The sequence below is a fragment of the Watersipora subatra genome, chromosome 1 (genome assembly GCF_963576615.1).
Source record: "Watersipora subatra chromosome 1, tzWatSuba1.1, whole genome shotgun sequence".
NCBI classification, from domain to species: domain Eukaryota; kingdom Metazoa; phylum Bryozoa; class Gymnolaemata; order Cheilostomatida; family Watersiporidae; genus Watersipora; species Watersipora subatra.
The window spans coordinates 54,703,642-54,728,756 of record NC_088708.1 but is presented as its reverse complement, the minus strand read 5'-3'; the positions used below and the strand labels follow the sequence as shown (position 1 = coordinate 54,728,756).

Genomic DNA, 25,115 nt, shown 5'->3' with positions numbered 1-25,115 from the left:
CTACTAACATCATGTTTTGTAACACAATAATAATGTGCTCCAGGTGAGGCTGTTTATAAGTACAGAGCACTAACCGATTGCGCCACTGGAGCTTGTGGTTTAGATAGTTGTGACAAAGTTTTCCCATTACGACTTTCTACTATCATAATGTTTTGTAACACAATAAAATTGTGCTCCAGGTGAGGCTCGAACTCACAGCCTCTGCATCTCATACTGTTTTAAGTACAGCTCACTAACCAATTGCACCACTGGAGCTTGTGATTTCGGTATTTGTGACAAACTTTTCCCATTGCGACTTTCTACTAACATTATGTTTTGTAACACAATAATAATGTGCTCCAGGTGAGGCTCGAACTCACAGCCTCTGCATCTCATACTGTTTATAAGTACAGCGCACTAACCGATTGCACCACTGGAGCTTGTGGTTTAGATATTTGTGAGAAAATTTTCCCATTACGACTTCCTACTATCATAATGTTTTGTCACACAATAAAAATGTGCTCCAGGTGAGGCTCGAACTCACAGCCTCTGCATGTCATACTGATTATAAGATCAGCACACCAAACATTTGCATGACTGGAGCTTGTGATTTGGGTACAATTCACCAAATATTTCCTTTGCGAATTTCTACTAACATCATGTTTTGTAACACAATAATAATGTGCTCCAGGTGAAGCTCGAACTCGCAGCCTCTGCATCTCATACTGTTTATAAGTACAGCGCGCTAACCGATTGCGCCACTGGAGCTTGTGGTTTAGATATTTGTGACAAAAATTTTCCATTGCGAATTTCCACTAACATCATGTTTTGTAACACAATAAAGTTTTGCTCCAGGTGAGGCTCGAAGTCACAGCCTCTGCATCTCATACTGTTTATAAGGACAGCGCACTAACCGATTGCACCACTGGAGCTTGTGGTTTAGATATTTATAACAGAATTTTCCGATTACGACTTCCTACTAACATTATGTTTTGTAACACAATAATAATGTGCTCCAGGTGAGGCTCGATCTCACAGCCTCTGCATCTCATACTGTTTATAAGTACAGCGCGCTAACCGATTGCGCCACTGGTGCTTGTGGTTGAGATATTTGTGACAAAAATTTGCCATTCCGATTTTCTACTAACATTATGTTTTTTAAAACAATAAAAATGTGCTCCAGGTGAGGCTCGAACTCACAGCCTCTGCATCTCATACTGTTTATAAGTACAGCGCGCTTACCGATTGCACCACTGGAGCTTGTGGTTTAGATATTTGTGACAAAATTTTCCCATTACGACTTCCTACTATCATAATGTTTTGTCACACAATAAAAATGTGCTCCAGGTGAGGCTCGAACTCACAGCCTCTGCATCTCATACTGTTTATAAGTACAGCGCGCTAACCGATTGCACCACTGGAGCTTGCGGTTTAGATATTTGTGACCAAATTTTGCCATTGCAAACTTCTACAACCATTATGTTTTGTAACACAATAAAATTGTGCTCCAAGTTAGGCTCGAACGCACAGCCTCTGCATGTCATCCTGATTAAAAGATTAGCACACTAACCATTTGCATGACTGGAGCTTGTTATTTGGGTACAATTCACCAAATATTTCCATTGCGAATTTCTACTAACATCATGTTTTGTAACACAATAATAATGTGCTCCAGGTGAGGCTCGAACTCTCAGCCTCTGCATCTCATACTGTTTATAAGTACAGCGCACTAACCGATTGCACCACTGGAGCTTGTGGTTTAGATATTTGTGACAAAGTTTTCCCATTACGACTTTCCACTAACATAATGTTTGTAACACAATAAAAATGTGGTCCAGGTGAGGCTCGAACTCACAGCCTCCGCATCTCATACTGTTTATAAGTACAGCGCGCTAACCAATTGCACCACTGGAGCTTGTGGTTTAGATGTTTGTGACAGAATTTTCCGATTACGACTTCCTACTAACATTATGTTTTGTAACACAATAATAATGTGCTCCAGGTGAGGCTCGAACTCACAGCCTCTGCATCTCATACTGTTTATAAGTACAGCGCACTAACCGATTGCACCACTGGAGCTTGTGATTTAGATATTTGTGACAAAAATTTCCCGTTGCGAATTTCTACTGATATTATGTTTTGTAACACAATAATAATGTGCTCCAGGTGAGGCTCGAACTCACAGCCTCTGCATCTCATACTGTTTATAAGTACAGCGCGCTAACCGATTGCACCACTGGAGCTTGTGGTTTAGATATTTGTGGCAAAATTTTCCCATTACGACTTCCTACTATCATAATGTTTTGTCACACAATAAAAATGTGCTCCAGGTGAGGCTCGAACTCACAGCCTCTGCATCTCATACTGTTTATAAGTACAGCGCGCTAACCGATTGCACCACTGGAGCTTGCGGTTTAGATATTTGTGACCAAATTTTGCCATTGCAAACTTCTACAACCATTATGTTTTGTAACACAATAAAATTGTGCTCCAAGTTAGGCTCGAACGCACAGCCTCTGCATGTCATCCTGATTAAAAGATTAGCACACTAACCATTTGCATGACTGGAGCTTGTTATTTGGGTACAATTCACCAAATATTTCCATTGCGAATTTCTACTAACATCATGTTTTGTAACACAATAATAATGTGCTCCAGGTGAGGCTCGGACTCACAGCCTCTGCATCTCATACTGTTTATAAGTACAGCGCACTAACCGATTGCACCACTGGAGCTTGTGGTTTAGATATTTGGGACAAAAATTTGCCATTGCGAATTTTTACTAACATTATGTTTTATAACACAATAAAAATGTGCTCCAGGTGAGGCTCGAACTCACAGCCTCTGCATGTCATACTGATTATAAGATCAGCACACTAACCATTTGCACGACTGGAGGTTGTGATTTGGGTACAAATCACCAAATTTTTCCATTGCAAACTTCTACTGACACTATGTTTTGTAACACAATAAAAATGTGCTCCAGGTGAGGCTCGACCTCACAGCCTCTGCATCTCGTACTGTTTATAAGTACAGCGCGCTAAACGATTGCGCCACTGGAGCTTGTGGTTTAGATATTTGTGACAAAATTTTCCCATTACGACTTTCTACTATCATAATGTTTTGTAACACAATAAAAATGTGCTCCAGGTGAGGCTCGAACTCACAGTCTCTGCATGTCATACTGATTATAAGTTCAGCGCACGAACCAATTGCATGACTGGAGCTTGAGATTTAGGAGCAAATCACCAAATTTTTCCATTGCGACTTTCTACTAATATTATGTTTTGTAAAACAATAAAAATGTGCTCCAGGTGAGGCTCGACCTCACAGCCTCTGCATCTCATACTGTTTATAAGTACAGCGCGCTAAACGATTGCACCACTGGAGCTTGTGGTTTAAATATTTGTGACAAAAATTTCGAGTTGCGAATTTCTACTGATATTATGTTTTGTAACACAATTATAATGTGCTCCAGGTGAAGCTCGAACTCACAGCCTCTGCATCTCATACTGTTTATAAGTACAGCGCGCTAACCGATTGCGCCACTGGAGCTTGTGGTTTAGATATTTGTGACAAAATTTTCCGATTACGACTTCCTACTAACATTATGTTTTGTAACACAATAATAATGTGCTCCAGGTGAGGCTCGAACTCACAGCCTCTGCATCTCATACTGTTTATAAGTACAGCGCACTAACCGATTGCCCCACTGGAGCTTGTGGTTTAGATATTTGTGACAAAATTTTCCCTTCACGACTTTCTACTAATATTATGTTTTGTAACACAATAAAAATGTGCTCCAAGTGAGGCTCGAACTCACAGCCTCTGCATCTCATACTGTTAATAAATACAGTGCACTAACTGATTGCACCACTGGAGCTCGTGATTTGCGTGTTTGTGATTTAGGACCTTTTGATCAGAACTTCTCATGGCGATTTTCTACTAACAATATGTTTTTGTAACACATTAAAATTGTTCTCCAGCTTATACTCGAATTCACAGCCTCTGCATCTCATACTGTTAATTAGTACTGCGTGCTAACCGATTCTTCCACTGGAGCTTGTGATTTTTGTATTTTTGACCACAATTTCCCCTTGCCATTTTCTACCAACAATATGCTTTTTTAACACAATAAATTTCTGCTTCAGGTGAGGTTCAAACTCACAGCCTTCGCATCTCATACTGTTTATAAGTACAGCGCGCTAGCCGATTGCAACACTAGAGCTTGTGATGTCAGCATTTTGTCAACAATTTTCATCACAAACATTTGCTAACAAAATTATTTGAAGTTTTGTGGAAATCGTTTGAGTTAGAGCCAAAGCTCACCTTATTCGCTCAATGGAGCCAGAAGAACATCTGTTCGTAGTGTAAATATCTTGGGCATATTTTTGGTAATAATAATTTGCTCTTGCCCATACAAGCAGACATCACTTACCCATATAAAAAGATTTTCTCAAGTACATATAAGTACATAACTTGAAACCCATTAATCTACCAAAGGTTGTAGATATTAGCTCATTAGAAACAGAACTGTTTCAACTACATGTTAGATGTGGGTGACAGTGAAGATTCTTTTATAATGAAGCCATAAAAACAGCAACTTTGGCTGTCTTTTAAAAAGTCACCACTTTGAAGTTGACAACTCCCTTAGCGTACAGATCTAAAAGTGCTAGAATTGATCCAAGTCCTACAATGTCCGCACATACATGTACAGTCAAACATGGATAACTCGGCCACGGATAGCTCGAAAACATGGTTAATTCGAACAGTTTCTCTGGTCCGTTCCCACGTAATGATAAATTGCTATAGATAACTCGAACTCAACACTGTTAATTCGAACTGTTTTTTTCCCCAACGGCTACCGAAACGGTTGTTATCGCTTTAGAATATCACTTTTTTCAAAGCCATAGAGGTAAACCTCATATTTTCGTAATTCATAAGCGTTGTTATTACCACCATCGGCAAAATAATTTTGTCAACGACTTTTCTAAAGGTTTGGTCAAATTTGATTTATACTGCTATACGATTAATAGCACGGGCTTGCCGGGTCTCGCGCGCAAGGATTTTCGCCACGCACATACAAAACAAAAACAGCATGTTGTTTTGTATGTGCGTGGCGAAAATCCTTGAGTGCGTGACCCGGCTAGCCCGTGACGAATAGTTTTTCGACGTTGATTCCGTGTTGAATCAACGTCGGAATGTTGAATGTTTAAAACGTCTTAAAATTGTTTTTATTAAACGTATACGTTGTTTTAGCTAAAAAAACTATTCATCGTTTGACCTAAACACAGAATACGTGTGTACATTCAATAAGTATCCATTCAAAAAGCGTGAGTGATATACAATGTACCGTTAAACCTCGTAAAACTTTTAATTGAACTGCCTCGGAGTGTTGCTTTTAACGAATCCCAGGTAAAGTAAGGGATTTTTCTTTGGTAACTTTTTCTTGAAGTTGCATAAACTTCAAGAAAAGTCGGCAAAATTGATCGTGGGTAAAACGCTCAAAAGAAAAAGATGTCTTTTCTTTTGAGCATTTCAACAACGATCAAGTTTTGCCAATGTCAATCTAAAAAAACGTCCTGGCAATAACATCACCTCAAACAACAAACCAATCTCAAGTAATAGAAAAATCTCTATACTTTTTGATAAAAATGTTTTAAACTTTACATTAGAAGCATTTAATTTGAAACAAGCCATTTGTGCTTTTGATTTATATTATAGTTTCCATATGTACATGTATCTACTAATAAATAAGTAAATACATGGACTTGTGACAGTGCTCTGATAACTTGAACACTCTGATAATTCGAACACTTTTGCTCGGTCCCGTGAAGTTCGAGTTATCCATGTTTGACTGTATTTGGTTTTTCCCGCATTCAAACTTGTCGATAATATCACCAAAGTTGACTTCCTGAATTATCTGTAGATGTTAAACACATCTTATACAATGTTTGTTTCGGAAGAGCTCAGATACGCATCCGCTAGGATATTTTTACTCATATCATGATGCTTATGTATTTGTGGGGCTGTTCCAATTTTTCTCTAAAGGTTGTCTTGCAATTAAATTCACATTACAGTTATTTGTTATCTAAAGATTCACCATTTCTTACTTTGTTGTGCTGTAGGTGCCCAATATGTGGAAATGTGCTTACAAGCTTTTAAAAGCTCAAAAACGAAAAGCCGCCATAGATTGGAATATCTTTATTTCGATGACGTAGCCATGAAATTTGGTTTTTGTCTTGTCACGTGATGTTCTCACGTGAATTGAAAGGCCAATAAAAAGCTCAATATAAAACTTATCGTAGCACTAGTTTATGACAAACACTTCGGGTTTTATAAAAATAAAGAAATATAACAATAACAAATATAAATCTTCGCTACTTTGCAGTTTTGTTTCGGTTTGGTCTAATCGGGAAGTCGTAATCTGATCATGTGACCCAATACTTCGCAAATAATTTCTGCAGCACTTTGCGATTATCACAAGTGACCAACAGGCTCGTCATGATTATCAGACAATGATATGTACTCCTTCAAACTAAGGCTAAAAAATTAAACGAATTTTTACGTTAAGTTATAGGATACCACTGCTAAACGTGGCAGCATTACGATGACGATAAAACAGACGCGTAAGAACAATAGACATGGTTTTATTGAATGCGTGAAGTATATTTGTGAAAATATTTAGACGAATGAGGTTACATGAAAGTGTAAACAGAAACCATCTCTCACAACTACGTCACATTTGAGCCGTTTTGGAAAGAGAATCCAAACTACGGCGGTCTCGTGTGGCTGCGATTTTCTGTTCGTTTTTGAGCTTTTAAGAGCTTGTAATCACCTTTCCACATATTTGGCACCTACAACACAACAGACTAAGACATGGTGAATCTTTTCATATCAAATAACTGTAATGTGAATTTTGTTGCAAGTCAACCTTTAAGTTCCTTCTGTGAACCCAGCCCATAGAGTAGTGTTTATAGAAGCTGATAAAGTTCTTATATTGTTGTTAAAACAATACTTATAGGCAATAGTCATGCATTCACACACTGCCAATATAATGGATTCAATAATCAGCCTTCCATACTATGCTGATAAAGTGTAACAGCATTAGAAGGTCATCTGGAGTAGAATGCTCATTGACACTGTCATTGACTAGTGTCTCATTTTACTTGCTTGAAATTTTTGAAACGCAATGTGTTTTAGGTACTTCCCTCAGATTTCGGTAATCGGCAATGAAGAGCCTCGAAGGTGAGCTAGATTTTTTTTGGTAGGTTTTTAGGTTTTGAAGCAACTTTACTCTGTTAGAAACAATAGTTGAGCAGCCAAAATACATGCTATTATAAAGAACCTGCGTAAAAGCCAGAATTGCTAAAATAGTTGAGTGATTGATGCTTGTTGTCTTGTTCTGCATAAAACATGAGGTTCCAACCTACTAAAATGTAAAAACAGTGTGTAACGTTAATTTCAACTCGAACAGCACGTATGTGAGCCGATTCTACATAATCAGCCTTCATTTTGCATTCATAATGTACTTTCATTTTTTTTTATTAAAAGTTTATTAATAAATCTTTTTGTGAATTAAAAACAAAAACTTGTAATAGGAGAAAGTGTACTGACAGTTGTATATATTCTATGAAAAATACTGTAATTGCGCAGAAATATATATAGGTATACATATTCATATTCATAATAAAAATAAGAAGTTATTTAACAAAATAGTTTAGCCTTTTTCTGAGTAATTGCATAATAGTCTACAGCATTTGTGTGAATTCCAATCTTTTAAGCAGAATATAATTTTTTTAAATAAGATTTTTATTGAACCAATATTATGATATTGTAATTATTCATCTTGAGAGAGATATAGTTGAAGAAATTAAACTGTTGAACCTTCTTTACATCTAGTTAGGCTATTTTGTATTCATGAAATGGCTATAATTAAGTACATGTATCTGTCAATGCAGAAGCCTCACTAAATGTAGAAAACCAATTAGAAGTTGTTTTAACCATGATGTGCTGACAACTCTATAATTATTAACACTGTATTGAGCGACACCTAATATGCTTGTCAGGCTTACTACATGTAGTTGCACAAGCCAAATAATTTTACATAACTGTAACAACAGCAAACTTTATATAAATTTATTTTCTTAATAACCAAATTACTGTTTGCATCTATTGCTAGTTGACTGTTAGGTCATTTAACGGGTAATAACAAGTCTTTCCGATTATTTATGATTGTCAGCCACAGTTTAGCCAGTTAGCAATATTTTTAGAAGCGATAAAAGTCAATAAAAATTCAATAAAAGCAATAAAATCCAAAAGCCTCATTGTTTGTGGATACCTACCCAAACTCCGATATTTAAATTGTCAACTTTTCTATTTAATTACCTGTCAGTAATGGCTAGGAGTTTAAACCAAAGTATTTGACGTATAAAGGACAATTAAAAAAGTTTACCTTCAGAAGTTTTTTACGCCAACCCTACTTCGACTGCTAGATTGATATTTTGAAAAATGTGAAAGGAATTTGTTGCTACAAGGTTTTGGTTGTACTAGAGTTTGTACGTAAAAGTTATCACGACAACTCTTTTGGTATTTATAGTATATCTATCACTTTTTTGGATCCATACCCACTGAAGTTGAAATCATCAGTCTGTGGTTTAGGTTCAAGCAAATACATTGGACATCAATTCATGCAAATGTTGGACTCTACATAAAAGTGATTTCTATCGTACAACTGTAGTCTTGCGTTCAACTTGGCTTTCACTTGTCACATTATTCTCACATTATTGTCACTTATTTTTTAATCCAATGACCTACTTTTGGTTCATGTCTGCTCCTGACCTGAACACAGCTTTATTATATCAATGTGATGGCTCTCCTACATGATAATTGACCAAGTTCAAGCAATCCAGTAAACAAAGTAGGCAAAAACAGTAAGCAAAGTAAAAACAGATGATTACCTTGATGGTTGACAATGAATGGTAGTATGAGACCAATAAAAACCATATGCTGATAGAAATGATTAATCTTGAGAAAAAATGTACATGTTGTTACATAATATTGCAAAAAACCACCGCATCAACGCTCAAACTATCGATGTATTGCAGTATGTAAAAACTAAAAGAAATGCTTTTAAACATAAAAAATGAAAATTATAAATTAAATGTAGGCCTTTGAAATAACAGATAAAATAATAAATTATGTATAAACTAAATTAACTTTGAACTTCACTTAGTTTAATCTACAGTAAGTTAAGCTGTATGTCTATACCATGGTTTCTACTTGAGCTTTTAATCAGCTATAAGCTTATACTAATGAACAAGTGACAATATATCCTACCATTAACAACTTTTAATCAGCTATAAGCTTATACATATGAACAAGTGACAATATATCCTACCATTAACAACTTTTAATCAGCTATAAGCTTATACTAATGAACAAGTGACAACATATCCTACCATTAACAACTTTTAATCAGCTATAAGCTTATACTAATGAACAAGTGACAATATATCCTACCATTAACAACTTTTAATCAGCTATAAGCTTATACTAATGAACAAGTGACAATATATCCTACCATTAACAACTTTTAATCAGCTATAAGCTTATACTAATGAACAAGTGACAACATATCCTACCATTAACAACTTTTAATCAGCTATAAGCTTATACATATGAACAAGTGACAATATATCCTACCATTAACAACTTTTAATCAGCTATAAGCTTATACATATGAACAAGTGACAATATATCCTACCATTAACAACTTTTAATCAGCTATAAGCTTATACTAATGAACAAGTGACAACATATCCTACCATTAACAACTTTTAATCAGCTATAAGCTTATACATATGAACAAGTGACAATATATCCTACCATTAACAACTTTTAATCAGCTATAAGCTTATACATATGAACAAGTGACAATATATCCTACCATTAACAACTTTTAATCAGCTATAAGCTTATACTAATGAACAAGTGACAACATATCCTACCATTAACAACTTTTAATCAGCTATAAGCTTATACATATGAACAAGTGACAATATATCCTACCATTAACAACTTTTAATCAGCTATAAGCTTATACATATGAACAAGTGACAATATATCCTACCATTAACAACTTTTCTTCTTATACTTTATTCACTATTCTTCCAATGATGTAATTTTAGCGTAGCTATGTTAACAAATAAGCTAGCTTAGAAATAGCATTATGGGTAATCATAAGACATTCCTATGCAGAACATTCATCACATCCTCCATCATTCAGAGCAGACTTACAGTGTCAACAGTGCGAAAATGGGTATTATTTCTTTGAATGTTTTCATGCCTTTGCTGTGATTACTAATGATTGTTACTTGTACAACTCTGTATTTGTGTACACTTGTACTTGCACAAGTTTTTTGTACTTGATTAAAATCAACTTTACCTAAAATTGTTCAAAGACTGCAATCACACTACATTAGTTCCTCTAGTATATTCTTAAGAAGTAAATAGTTTTCTGAGAAGCTGGTTGTAATCGAACCTTGCAACGCTTTGTTGTATTACATTCACTATGAATGAAGAAGTCATATTGGCTCAGTTGGTACGTTCGCAAAAACATGGTTTTATCCAAAGGCATGGGTCTGAGCCGGAGTTTTCAACTTTTCATGTTTTAGCAGATCAAGGTTTTGTAATTAGTTGACTTAAGCTTGAATATAAAAAACAAAAGTAGAGTTTATTGCTATGCTAAAATGAGCAAGTTTACAAAAACATTAAGTGTGTCCATTTATTATCTACCAAAAGAGTTCTCTTGCGCTGTGTTAACTTGCTTAGGTAGCTACTAGTTTTACTAAGCTTAAGCTAAACAATTAAGGACTAGTGTTTCTGAACATAAAACTCCAGACCCTGTACAACAAGTTGAATAATGACATCAAAATTAAGGAAAATCTTATCCTGCACTGATCTGAGCGTTGAATTTCTGAGTATTGGTAAAGCAGTAAACGCAATTTTGCTTACGTAACTTAAACATATGGCAAAATGGTAGTGGAGATGCCGGGGATTGAACCCGGGGCCTCACACATGCAAAGCGTGCGCTCTACCACTGAGCTACATCCCCTCTGTTAAAAATTTGAGCACAATTATAGTATTTTATCCCAAGAACATTTAGCTTTTACGTAAAAACAAGTAGGTGTGACATAAGTATTAATATATCTGATAATGTCCCACATGCTATTAATCGTTGAGCTGGTAACTGGACTTTTGGGCGACAGTCACTAGGGCGACAGACAATTAGGCGACACTTTCGGTTCAAAAGGCGACAACTTCAGGCGGAAAGGCGACACGGCAGAGAAACCGTCGACAATTCTAGACTAAAAGGCGCCATAACAAATTGATTTGCTGTTTGGTTGAAGGCAAGGTAATGTACTGACAAACTATGAGATGCTGTCGTTGTGTGCAATGCTTGCGTATATTTTTGAAACGTAGCCTTGACAGTGTTAATGTTTTTTTACAGAATTTTTTATTAATCGAAATTTCAACATGTATTTTTAAACGCCATTGGTGGGATCGGGATTTCTCTGATTATGCTAGCCCAGACAGTTAACAAAATAATAAGTTTTTTTTTCTAAAAATGCATCTAGCTTATTCAATTAAAACACCAAAACTTGTTTTTGTATCAGCATGTTTGTTCCAAACTGTTCGAAAAGTCACATTCTCGGCTGAATTGTCGACAATCTTGTCTCTGATTATTGAAACTTGAGAGTTATCTTGTTTCGGATTGGTGAAACTTTAGAGTTATTTTACCTCAAGAAAAAATAGTTTTATGGTTTCGATCGTCGAAATTAACAGTAGCTGGGAGAAGAGTTTGCTCTTTGTGTGAGATGAAAAGACAATTCCCTATTATTGTGTTTTCTCATTTACTTGTGGAAATAATGATTTCCTTATCCTTGTTTCTTTACAATTATAATAATTATTCAATGTCATTATAATGCAGACTCAATAGGCTAAATTGCGGTTCACACTGATCTATATTTGTTGAGATTTTATTTGAGTATGAAGAATGAAAGTTTTTTCTGACATAGGTGTCTAAGATATATCCATATTTTACTAACTTCTGCAGCTTGTTGCAAGAAGACTAAACAGCATCACAGAAAGATTATGGAGAAATGATCCATTCCAAAGCATAGAAATCAACCGGTCCTGATGCCATGTTACCCTAGAGTCACTTGGGATATTTGACCGAATTACCCTTGTCACAGATCCCGATGGCACACACAACCTGTAGTTTGAGACAATGAGGAGTGATCAACACCTCAAAGACCTTTGTGATATATACTCAGTTGCAGGTTAATGCTGCCGTGTGCCACATCATGGCATCTTTTTTATACACGACTGTTTTAACAAAGGACAGACTTCAGAAAAGATGGGAAGATATTACATAGGCAGCCATCGGCTTGAACTTTAATATCAACTTTATTAAATAGTGGTGTAGGGAATTTCCTGCAATTATTTTTGTGTATGATTGGAAGTGCAAGTGCATTCGAGCACCTGCGAGTCACTGTTTACAATTATACTCCTGTAATTCAAATTATCTTTTCATGTAAGTTTTAGAATTAGTAGAAAGTAATATTCAGTTGCCAGTTTATAACCGTGAACCTGATCTCGTCATTCTAGATAGGAAAGAGAAGTTCTATCGCTAGATGGGTTTATCTACATAGTATCAATCAGAATAAAGTCATTGTAAAAAAAATTAATGCTGCAAACTATTGATATACGTATTTTTAAAAGTTATATATGATAAAGATCAGCTTTAATATTTGTATAAATGTACCAAAAAGCAAATTTATTAAAATGTATAAAGCTAAACTCATATGTATGTATTTATTTTCATACTGCAATCAGAACAAGAATATACATTAATTTGAGATCTACTACTGAGGGTCCTAATGCATGATACATGAGCCAAAGGTAGTATAATGACTCATCAACAGCCGCATGCTAGTGACTCAAGAATGCATCGCTTCAAAGGGGTTGAAAAAGTTGGTACATCTATGATGTCATAAATTAGGCGGTAAGGAATCTCAGACTCTTGCCACACTGATAAGCAACTTGCCAGTTTTTCCAGGCATTCAAGAAAGAAAGTGAAAAGGAAAATAGTGACTGGCTAAATGACTTCTGAGCGTGTTGACAGACTAAAGTTAAATTTGTGGAAAAGGATGAACAGAAGAATAGTTGGGCGATTAAAGACAAATTAATCTCAGCAGTTTTTTTAAATAACAACTATCTCAATTAAATAAATATTTGGTACATTCATTAATACAATATGAAATTCTACTGTGTGAAAGAATAATGTAATCAGATTAATAGCATTAATGAGGATATAAGCAGGTAATAGATGCCAAGGAAATAAGGTGGAGCAATGCGTAAAAAGTATGCTAATGCAAGATTTCCGATTTGGGCATCAATAAAGTTGGTGTCTTGTTAGTGTTCACTACTAATTCACAACGACATAACAGGCCATAGCAGGACTTAATATTTTGAATTAATCTTGCCCTCAGAATTGTCGCCTCAATGTCCAGAATTGTCGCCTGTTTGTCTGCTGTGTCGCCCTTCCGTCTGAAGTTGTCGCCTTTCGAACCGAAAGTGTCGCCTAAGTGTCTGTCGCCCTACTGACTGTCGCCCAACCGTCCATAATTCGTTGAGCTTACTTTTTAACTCCTCTTTCTATTTCTTACTTTATCGATAGAACAGTTTATCGTCGTACGTTTATGAATGTTTCGCTAAATTTACGATCTAACAGGATTCAAAAATCTACGATTAAGGTCAAGGATACACTATTTCCGGTCAAAAAGTTAGCTACAAATTTGTGGTAACCCCATTGTATAAAACACTCATCTTTTAATTGGTAAATTGCACGGACCTAAAAGCACTGGTCATTTTATGTTGCTGTGTGTTTTGATAGTTTATGATCTGCAAGAACTAGATTTTCGGCTAGAAGTTTGCTGTTCATAAAAATAAGCGCAATTGATTGCCAGTTTAGACATGTGTTTCTAATATCTATTTCCCATTACATGTAACTTTTCATGCCATTCGGTGTATATGAAATTTAATTGGTTCAATAAAATTATTTCTACGTTTTTTCTGGCACTTTCGTATGTAGTGATGGTGTTAAAAACCGTTTCAAGGCTAACTGTCAGCACTAAGTAGGCATAGATGCGCTAGCAATCGTCAAGTCGATTGGTATTTTGTATCAGAAGTCTATTGAAGAAGCAAGCAAGGAAATTATGTTACTTAAAAATGTATGTTTTGTCGTATTGATATTTTGCTAATACCATTGTCACTTAATAGAATGAATAAAGTAAGAGTACCTTTATCTAGAAAGGCATCTTTGTCACGCTGAGCATACTGCGATAGAGTTGAGTATTGCGTTGATAGATTTTGAGAATGCCTGATAGACCTAAGAAGCTGAAAATCTTGAGTCACTTTTTTGCATTTCTTATTGTATTCTGGTATAGACAAATATGACCAGAGCACGTTTGTAATACTGTTGTGATAGTATGAACATGGTACATTGGTCTTAAAAGACATCATCAAAAGACATGATTTTAAAGTTTTTAACACCAGGCTATCCTGGACTAAGGTTTTCAATGGCGAATTGATAAGTTTATCTAGTTATTGCTTTTGCATGATATATAGATCATTGATTTTGTGCGTGTCAAAATATTTAAGTATAGCTCATCAATAGTTTCTTTAAATAAAATAACTTAGAAAGGAAATATGTATTAGAAGTTGATAAATGACACAATGATTTAAGAGATTTATGATGACGCAATAGTGTTTGTGGTTCATATATCAGCAGTTAATCATAGAAGTACATGAAAACCATAAATAAACTTAGTAAGTTTTGCAATTAATCAACACATTTCATGGCAATCTAATGTAATATTGAAAACAAAAATTTTTGTCGATATATAATTAGAAACTAATTTTATAATGGCAGCCGTTTTTTGGTCAGTCAGAAGTACCCTTGTTATTTTAACAATACTTCAGTAACTAATGGTTCAATCTACTTGAAACTTCGAGATTATATTGAAAATGTATACTGGACAAAGCGACCAAAATTTCATAATCCTATGTAAACCAGAAGTAGGAAAGTGCGAAATGAACTAATGTTCTGTTGGCAGCCATTTTTCATTTCTTGATGAGTTAGAAGTGCCCTCAGTATTTTGGCAATATCTCAAAAACTAATAATACAATCGACTGGAAACTTCAGAATTGTACTGAAAAGGTACACCTTACAAAGCGATCAAAGTTTTGTAATCCTGCGTCAACCGGAAGTACGGAAAAGCAAAGTGAAACTTTGAAACCGAGTTTAGTCTAGCGAATGATCAGGTGGGAAACATTTTTTTGAATTATTTCAGACCCATGCTTCACAGTGTCAACTATACAAGCTATGTCATTCTTCATGTAATTTTCCAGTAAACATCATTGAGCTTAAGACTAATGCTGGTAAAGCCAGTACATTAGACAACTACTCTGTGATTTCACTGCTGATGTGTTACAGTGGTAGATCACAAATTGCATTGAGTAAAACTATTATCCGATGTAAAACAGCTGTTAGAAAATTGCAGTTTTGTTATCGGTGCTAACTTAGCAATATATTACCGTTTTTCAACTAAATATGCTTATGCTAGCCTCGCTATATGTTGTTCAAATTCAGCTAGCACTAACACATGTATTGCTCATCATTTGGTTTGTTCGATAGCAAAAAAGGTCTATTTTTCAACACTTTTTTTAGAGTGGTGCTTTATTAGAGGTGGCATTCGAAAAAGGGTGGTGTTGTATCTTTCAAACACCTCGTCAGAATATTGAGAAAACAAATTTAACCATTTCACGGGTGAATCAAATCTTGCCTATATTTTGCACTCCTATATAGGCGGAGCGACATTAAGCCTTTGGGTTGAAGAAGTTTGCTAACTTGCTATCTATTGCTTGCAATTAGCCTACGGTGGTATTATAGTCTGCGTGGAAATTGGCTGGAGCTTTCAAGTTTTTATTTTGTTCTAAATATTAAAGTATTTTTTATTTCATAACTTTTTTTAACAATGTTGCATAAAAGCTCATTGCATTCATTGATATGTTTGCTAGAGTTTGCAGCCAAAACAGGCTTTTTATGTGCAGTGGAAAAGGAGTTATGAGCGTCGATCCATTGTATGCTGAGCTCATATTACCGCAATGATGCTATCAAATAATATGTTATAAATCTACAAATTTATAAGTTATATAAGAATTTATCATAGATTATTATAATAATAATAATCTGTCAAATGCTACCAATATATGTTCAGGAACAAGTGACATAAAGCATATTTATAATACATTAAAAAGCAAAAATTTTAAAACAAAAATGTTAGCATCGTTTGTACAGCCAGTTGTGCTCTGACTCTTGTTTTTGTTTGTAACCATTCCATATTCTTCTGGCTGTTCAATACCTTTCACAGTGTTTTCTGACCTCAACTTCTCTTCTGCGCAGCTGAGCTAGTCGATATTAGCGTCCAGAAAAATTTTTAGCACAGCAAAACTTTTACGCTATGCACTATAAAATATATGTATACACTTTTCCCTCAAATAAAGAGAGATCGAGTGTAATCAAAATTTTATCCTCAAAATATGTAGTAGCGCAGATTCCATGATAAAGGCAAAAACTTTTTTCACATACATCGAAATATCAGGACCGCATTTAAGAAGGAACTATTATTAGCCTGATATATTATTAGCCTGATACAGTTACTAATTGTTTCTATGGTGTTGCATTCAAAGTTTTAACAATAAAACTCTAAAGACTTGGAGTTGGAAAATGGGCTTCGATACGAACAGAAACAACAATTAAATTGATCGTTATTGATGTAATCGAGTCATTATTAGTACAGTTTTGTAGTCACTTTTGTACAGATCGCATGTTATTATGGGTTTGTTAAGATCAAGAATGTCAACTAGTGGCGATCAAATAAAAGTGGCATTTAAGTAGAAGTGGCGTTCAATTAAACAGTGGCGCTCTATTTTTCTCCAATAGTGACACCCAAATAAAGGTAGCGTTCAAATAAAGGTGGCGTTCAAATAATGGTGGCGTTCTAGTGAAGGTGACGTTCTAATAAAGGTGACGTTCAAATAAAGGTGGCCTTCAAATAAAGGTGGCGTTCAAATACATGTTTTAAAGTATATATATGTATATACCGTAAAACCTTTATTTGAAGCGCCACCCTTCAATTGAACGCCACCTCCGTTTGACCACCACTTGGACCTTTGATCTTTTCAAACCCATAATAGTCAGTGATCAGCAAAAAGGTTTCCATAAAATTGCACTAATAATAACTTGGTTACATCAATACCAATTAATTCTTTTGTTTTTTCTGTTCGAAATGAAGTTCGTTTTCCAATTTCAAAGCTTTTCGGTTGTTTTGTTAAAAATTTGAAAGCTTTACCATAGAAATAATTAAAACTGTATCAGACTAATAGAAGTTCTTTGTTCTACGGGGTCTTGATACTTTGGCGTGTGTAAAAAATGGTTTACATTTACAATGGTATAAGAATGTCTAGTTTTAGGCTAGAAGTTTTGCTTAGCGCTCATCCCACTAAAAGTTTCTCATTATTTGTGCGAAATGCGTAAAAGTTTTGCTCTGCTAAAAAAATTGTTCAGACGCTGTAGCTGACTGCCCTTTGTGTTAAATTAATTAGTCCAGTGCAGTATGTCACCTGAAGTCTAGTGGGCTATTTTGGGCTGATTCATGCTTCCAAATCTGGCCGGTTTCGTCCGGATTGATGCTTTCAGCACTCTTTGCTTTGGGTGCCATCAATGGATCAGCAATTATATTGGTGCAATTTCTGGAGCTTGGCTTAGTGACTCTTGAAATTGGATGGGTTTATGTCCCATTTTATTGCCTCTGCTTTGGCGTTGTCTGTGGGAATCGGTGCACCAGATGTTCAGCTCATGACAGTAACCCTTAGACCATTTTTTATAACTTCTTACATGCTTGGTACATCATATAAATACACGGCAGCAACTCACCCAGATCAGTCTCTACTAATCACCAAAATGGCAACGTTACAAAGTTCGCTCTTGAAAACTTCATTTATCAATTTATGAACATGATACTTTTATTATAATAGAGACTTCGATATACAAGCACTTATACCTGTTGGATAAATATTTTAAATACCTTCAAGTACTAACAAGGCTCCAATGAGAGGAGAATAGAGGTTTGTTAATTTTTATTTTATATGACATATACATCTGATTTTATTTACCTTTAGTAATATCCGCATATTCTATTTGCATGTTTTATTCATACATTTTATCCACTGCTCACACCATCATAATCATATTTTACTTTTTATAATTTCTAGTTTTTACGGGATTTACTGGTCAATAAACCGATTATCTGTGTCCAAAAAGCAATCTCCAAAAATTCAATATGGGCCTCAGCCACAGACGCTATAATTGACTAGTTCAGCAGTGCAGAAGAAGAGTTGAAGACATTGTGGAAGGTATTGAACAGCCAGAAGATGTTCGTTCCATCGAATGCAACAATCACAACATGACTGGCCAAGCAAATGATGCGAATATTTTTGTTTTAAAAATGTTAATTTTGGTTTTTGCATATATTATAAGCATAATCCATTTTTGTCACTTGTTCTTAAAAATATATTTGTAGCATTTGATAGATTATCATTGTACAACCTATAAATTTGCAAATTTCTAGCATATTATTTGATAGCATCCTTGCGTTTATCTTAACTCGGCTTACAATTGATCGGTGCTTATAACTCCTTTTCTATTGCGCATAAAAAGCCAGTTTTGGTTGCAAACTTCGGCAAATATGACAATGAGCGCAACGAGCTTTTATGCAACATTGTTAAATATAATTATAAAATGAAAATATGCCTTCAAGTCTCAAATGAAATAAAAGATTCAAAGCCCTAACAAATTTCAAAGCAGGGCACAGACTATAATATCATTGCAGGTTATTTAAAAGCAATAGATATTAACTAATAGAGCTATTTCTCGGCTTCCCAATGCATGTTTTTTAGAGATCTTTAATAAATTCGAGGAAAGCTAGCAGGTTTATTGCATCCAGAAGAGTTAATGTTGCTCCATCAGAAGGAGAGTGTAAAATATAGGCAACATTCGCTTTGCCTGTAAAAAGGTTAAGTTTAGCTTCCCAAAATTCTGACGAGCTATTTGAAAAGTACAACGCCAGCCTCTATTTGACCCCCACTATAGGGAAAGAGTTGAAAAATAGAGCGCCACGGTGTTCAAATAGAGGTTTTACGGTATATATATATATTTACTATGCTTACAACTTCTTGTATATATGTTATATAATTATATATATACAAGAAGTTATACATACACATATATATATCCTTTTATTTATATATTTAAGTAAGTATATACATACATTTAGGCATATTTAAATGCGTCACTTTCATATGGCTCACAACAGAAGGTAGTGGTAGTTAAACTAACTGGCATACCTGGTAAGCTTCTCACAAGATGCTTAGATATGCTTGTATACTCATATTAGTAGCTTTGAAGTTTCTCAAAACAGCTTACATTTTAGAAACAATGTCTGGCATAGTCTGGAGTGTAAAGAATGGTGACTTGAAGGCTGTGATGCAAATGGTTGATGAGGTGAGTCAATGCTTTGTAACTTGTAGCGCTGCATTTGTGAATCTGTTTGTTTTTAAGCAGTTCAATGTAGTCATGTGTGTTCAAACAGAAAAGTGGCTGTCACTTGATAAAGCATTTTATCAAAATTATTACTTTTCATCTTTGCAGTGGGGATGTTGTTAATTCTATTCAACTTTTTGTTAAAATTTTATTAAGTTTTTTCCAATGTTGATCTGTATCTAGTCCTATAGTGTTGCCTCAATTTTTTGGAGTTTTAGGGGTGATGTTTGATAAAACTGTTTCTTTTGAATTTTGAAAATCTCTCTTTTTGGTATTACAGTTTTTAGTTTTGGGATTGTCTTAGCTCTTTTTATTTGACTAGCAAATTTTTTTTCATAGTTTTACCTAAAAGTAAAGATTCCAATCAACATCGATCAATAGGGTCCCAACTCTTTGTGTCTTTTATAACTTATTCTTATTGCTCTTTCATTGTTTTATTCTCTGACAGGGCGCTAGTGTGAATGAAATGTCAGAAGGCAGATATCCATTGCATTTTGCAGCTGATTACGGCCAACTTGAAGTTCTCAACTACTTGATCTCTAAAGGCGCTGATGTTAATGTATGTAATCTCTATATTGACCTTTAGTTGTAAGTCTCCAAAACCATACTGAAGCCTGAAGCACACATATTTTTGTCAATGTGTTGTCTGTTTGTACGAATGTTCTTAAACTGTAATACATGTACAGTAACCTCTATGCTAGTTGTGGTGCATCGCAGACTTTAACTAGAGCTTCATTGTTGTCATTTTAGGTTCCACATTTCACTAGTTGCTCTATGTAGTCTACATTCACCATCTATGGATTATTGAACCTGTTTTAGGATTTGTTGGGCAATAATTCATGCAGGTTATAGCCTTACACTATATATACACATCGATGGAAAATTACATATACTATATACACACATCGATGGAAAATTTTATATGAAAGAATTTGACACTACAGTCAAACCTCTAGCCTACATATGAAGTCAATGTGTTCTTAGATCTGCTTTATATGTTAAAACCTTTGTATGTTAGAGAAATATTTTTATAAGCATAGTAATTTGTTCAATTCGTTCTTACAATAGCTCTCTAATAAAGGTACATGTACTTACTACAGCAAAACAAAGGCATTATGTAAAACTATGTAAAAATCTAAACTATTCGAGTAAAAAAGCTGAATTAATAAAGTAAAGATAAATAAAAAGCTCATATTTTTACATTACTTTTGAGGCATAACGCAGGTTTCTGCTTGGCCATGTGTAGTCCTTTGAGACACATAACGCAGGTGTCTGCTTGGCCATGTGAAGTTTCAAAGGTAAAGGTAGTAATTGAGATCTGTAGTGTGATTTAGTCTATCTTACTCTATGTGAAATTTACACTCACTTACCTTATATATTTGTTAACATTGTTATATACTTGTTAACATTGTTATATATTTGTTTTATTTTTATACCATATTCACTCTAACATACAAACAGCAATTGTTTGAAGAATTTCAAACATCGGATGTTGGAAACTACTTAAGCTGTAGTCAAATATTTCCTAGATTTTTATGTCCTATGTTAGAAAACATATCCATATTTATATTGAGCTGATATGTGTTTGTCTTTACTCAGGGGGAACTAGGGCTAATCCTAGGGCATGCTCTAAACTTTTTCATCGATAAATAAAAACTGTCTTCATGGTGTGTTGGCAGGCTGAAGACAAATATGGGATAACACCTCTTCTGAGTGCAATATTTGAAGGTCATGAGTCTTGTGTGGAGGCCCTGTTGAAAAAGGTAAGTGCTTGTATTAGATGTACACCAAGCTATTGGTGGTTCTATTTATGCCCGTATTGAAAGGAGGTATGGCAGTAGCACTGTTATTGTAAGTTTCTACTAGCATGTGCTGCATGCTGATCGGCATGGGAATTCCATTACATATTTGGCACCGACTGGCATCCCAGTGTTGTATATAGACAACTAGTAATGCCACTATATGTATAGAGATATCGATAAATGTATTCCCATGCGGTGTGAGTTGTTATTGCTTATTCATATGCCAAAACTGACAGCTCAGTCCAGGGGAGGGAGCATTCAGAAAATTATTACCTATGAGAATTATGTCAATTTTCAATTATCAATTAGTAGGTATCCAGTGTACATGAATGACCAGCTTGGTATCAGCTCTTTGGTATTGTTATGAGGATTCAGAGCTGCAATATTTGGTGCATCTCCGCAACTACTAAACTTAGCACTAATTGCTAGTCACTCACACTTGTGAGTTGAAACACTGTACTAGGACTACCTGAGTATTTCAGTGTATGAATGTTCAGATGCCTAATGGGTCCTCACCTCTGATTATCACCAGTTCTTGCGATGTATTAAATATGTGTTGTCTACGAGCGCTGTATGAAATTCATTCCTTCCTACCCTCACAAACTATTAGAACTTTAATCTATTTATTAAGCTACACTCGGACTGTCATATAGAGTTGTTAAATAGTTTGTATCATTCATCCATACATAAGTTGGTGGCAGCATTAGAGAGAGGGGAGGCTTGAGACATCTAAGGAGAAAATTAGAATGTACAAGTTGAGACACGCAAGCCCTTTTTTATCGTTGTATCCTGTGTCATTGTATAACATACGCTTTGTTACTATTAGTAATAATTTAGTCATTGCACATTATTACTTGTACATGAAACTAACGAATAGATTTCTAGTGACTGATTCTGTAGCAGTTTTATATGAATTTTTGTTAAAATTTCTCAGTTTTTCGCTGTCTAAGAAATGTTTGTGCCATTCTAGGCTTCTTGTGTGAAGTCTATTTGCGTTGTTGGTGAGACTAGTGAAGTGGCAATCAGGAACACATATATAGTACCATCGGTATCACTATAGTCTACAGGTATCACTATAGTCTACAGGTATTACTACAGGTATTGCTACATGTATTACTACAGGTATTGCTACAGGTATTACTACAGGTATTGCTACAGGTGTTGCTACCGGCTTTATTACATGTATTGCTACGGGTATTGTTACATGTATTGCTACAAGTATTGCTACAGGTATTACTACAGGTATTGTTACATGTATTGTTACAGGTATTGCTACAGGTATTACTACAGGTATTGGTACATGTATTGTTACAAGTATTGCTACAGGTATTGCTACAGGTATTGGTACATGTATTGTTACAGATGGCTTAAAGTTGGGTTTTGGTTTATTTTAAAATAAAATTAAATACATTTACATTAATCAAATCATTGAGTGAGTTTCACACAACCTCATACAAATCTGTGGGTATAATAAATATCTAGCACAGATATACCAACTTAATCTGGTGTTAGTTTATTTTTGTGTCAATATTTAGAGTTTTTTTGTTTTCATTGTAATGGTTTCCATGATAATTTAAACTTGTTTCATTTGTTTACTATGCTTGTTTATTACGAGAATCTGAGGTCCTTGGTTAGATTTAGAGCTACAAGCACATTTATGGTTTATTTCTTTGCATTGTTAATATCACAGGCTAAATTCTTATTCATGTCATAGTTGAACGCAGCAGTAACTCCTTTGGATAATTTTATGTTGTTAGTTTAAAAATGAGGGGCAAATGGAAGCATATCAGAAGAAGACAACTAATAAGACAGCTAATAAGAAAACAACTCCTTATTAGTTTGGCCCACATTAGCGTTCTTACTTAAACCATAACTGTCACGTACAACTTTTATCGTATTTTTTAGGTAAATCAGACACGCTGATTCCGATTTTGTTCTTAAAGATTGTCCCACTAACTTTCAGACTAATGAAGGCTTGTTTACAGCGTTTTAATATCACTTTATATATCATTTAATATCATTTATCGTTGTACTATCATTCTAAATCGGACTAAACATCCCTAACTTCCATTTCTAAAAAGCTAGGCTACGTCACATATTTATAGGCGGAGCTTGTTATGCCGATCGTGTTGTTTTGAGACCGATATTGAAACGTTTTAAAAAAGCTTTTATGACTTGAAAGTTAGTGGACCAATCTTTATAATGAGTACAAAATCGGAATCAGCGTGTCTAGTTTACTCTAGAAAAAAACGATAAAAGTTGTACGTGGCAGTTGTGGTTTAAACTGCAACTAAACATCTGCAAGCACTGGAGTGTGCTGAAGGTTTTTGGCATTTTTAAAAAAGTAGATTTTTGTGATCAAAGTCTTTCAAGCTAAATTCCAGTTTGTCTATCGTTTACACGATTGAATGCTTAAGTACACATTTATTCCTGTTTTAGACACCGCACACCATACGAGTCTTCATAGAAAAAAATTTGAAAAGTCACACGGTTTGCATTTTTTAAAGTTAGCTAACAACCAGCGATGGAGCACTTGTGATTGCATAACAGTCAAGTCTATTTCATTAATAAATAGTGAGACGTTGGAAGCTTTACTGATTTGTAAAATGTTGCTAGAGCAACATAACATGGCTTAGAGATATCATAATAAGGCTCACTAGTCTTGGATTACCTTCAGAAATACAGGATATGTCAGTGGCAGAGTATTTGCGTTTGGTTACCATTACCAGTTTATATAATTATATTAATCATATAGTTATATAAAACATTAAATATGTTTTATATACATTAAATATGTTTTATAAACATTAAATATGTTTTATAAACATTAAATATGTTTATAAACATTAAATATGTTTTCTAAACATTAAATATGTTTTATAAACATTAAATATGTTTTATAAACATTAAATATGTTTTATAAACATTAAATATGTTTTATAAACATTAAATATGTTTTATAAACCATACAACTATTAAACTCTGCAAGCGAGTAAGGATTACCAGATGATTGCACTAGTGTGTTATTTCATATTAAAATAAAACTGAATTTTTTGACCATCGTTTGAATGCACAAACTTCACTTCTGTTACACCTTATGTCAGAATAACAGCATGTCCTTTGTCACATCGCTTGTGAGTAATACATGTCTCTTGTAGACACCATAATCACTGAATGCTCTTTCTCTCAATAGATACATGTGAATGAAGAGATATGTTACATTGGCTTGTAGTAGCTGTTAATATTTCATCGTGTTGTGCTATCGCTGATTGGGTTTCTTGTCTTGCTCTATGCTGACTGTTTTAGGGTGCGGATAAGAACAAAAAGCATGATGGTCGAACATATTACGAATGTGCCGAGACTGATGCTGTAAAACTGCTGCTGAAATAGGCTGCTTATAAATACGTCCCGCATAGCTAGAAAGCTTAGATGATAGTCAATTAAGGATTAATGGAACGAGTGGAGCTCTTTCCATCTGCTGAAGACATCGCTGCTTTTAAATACTTTACTCATTGTATCAGTTTATATGTTTATATCTATTTTTGCATTTCATTAAATACATGTGTACAAACAAAATAGATTTCACATTCATAATTGTACATGAT

General features: G+C 34.7%; 1 protein-coding gene and 5 non-coding genes across 9 annotated transcripts; 1 reads left to right on the top strand and 5 right to left on the bottom strand.

Moving 5' to 3' along the window:
• Nucleotides 1-1,154: 1,154 nt before the first annotated feature.
• Nucleotides 1,155-1,239, bottom strand: Trnai-uau (transfer RNA isoleucine (anticodon UAU)). Its single transcript is given in 2 exon segments — nt 1,155-1,190; nt 1,202-1,239. It is a non-coding gene; the product is annotated as a tRNA-Ile (tRNA).
• A 79-nt stretch (nt 1,240-1,318) lies between these two features.
• Trnai-uau (transfer RNA isoleucine (anticodon UAU)) lies at nt 1,319-1,403 on the bottom strand. Its single transcript is given in 2 exon segments — nt 1,319-1,354; nt 1,366-1,403. It is a non-coding gene; the product is annotated as a tRNA-Ile (tRNA).
• Nucleotides 1,404-2,137: 734 nt separating this feature from the next.
• On the bottom strand, nt 2,138-2,222 carry Trnai-uau (transfer RNA isoleucine (anticodon UAU)). Its single transcript is given in 2 exon segments — nt 2,138-2,173; nt 2,185-2,222. It is a non-coding gene; the product is annotated as a tRNA-Ile (tRNA).
• Nucleotides 2,223-2,301: 79 nt separating this feature from the next.
• Nucleotides 2,302-2,386, bottom strand: Trnai-uau (transfer RNA isoleucine (anticodon UAU)). The gene is given in 2 exon segments: nt 2,302-2,337; nt 2,349-2,386. It is a non-coding gene; the product is annotated as a tRNA-Ile (tRNA).
• An 8,637-nt stretch (nt 2,387-11,023) lies between these two features.
• Trnaa-ugc (transfer RNA alanine (anticodon UGC)) lies at nt 11,024-11,095 on the bottom strand. The gene has a single exon. It is a non-coding gene; the product is annotated as a tRNA-Ala (tRNA).
• A 2,708-nt stretch (nt 11,096-13,803) lies between these two features.
• LOC137386103 (myotrophin-like) lies at nt 13,804-25,079 on the top strand. Of its 4 annotated transcripts, none has more exons than XM_068072785.1 (5): nt 13,804-13,882; nt 19,599-19,669; nt 20,157-20,267; nt 21,388-21,471; nt 24,817-25,079. In XM_068072785.1, the coding sequence occupies exons 2-5, from the start codon at nt 19,604-19,606 to the stop codon at nt 24,898-24,900; spliced, it is 345 nt and encodes a 114-aa protein (XP_067928886.1). In that variant the 5' UTR covers nt 13,804-13,882; nt 19,599-19,603; the 3' UTR covers nt 24,901-25,079. The 4 variants fall into 4 exon arrangements, with proteins under 4 accessions (XP_067928886.1, XP_067928887.1, XP_067928888.1 ...); XM_068072786.1 differs by having other exon boundaries at nt 13,826-13,846; XM_068072787.1 differs by lacking the exon at nt 13,804-13,882 and adding an exon at nt 14,257-14,276.
• Nucleotides 25,080-25,115: the final 36 nt, after the last annotated feature.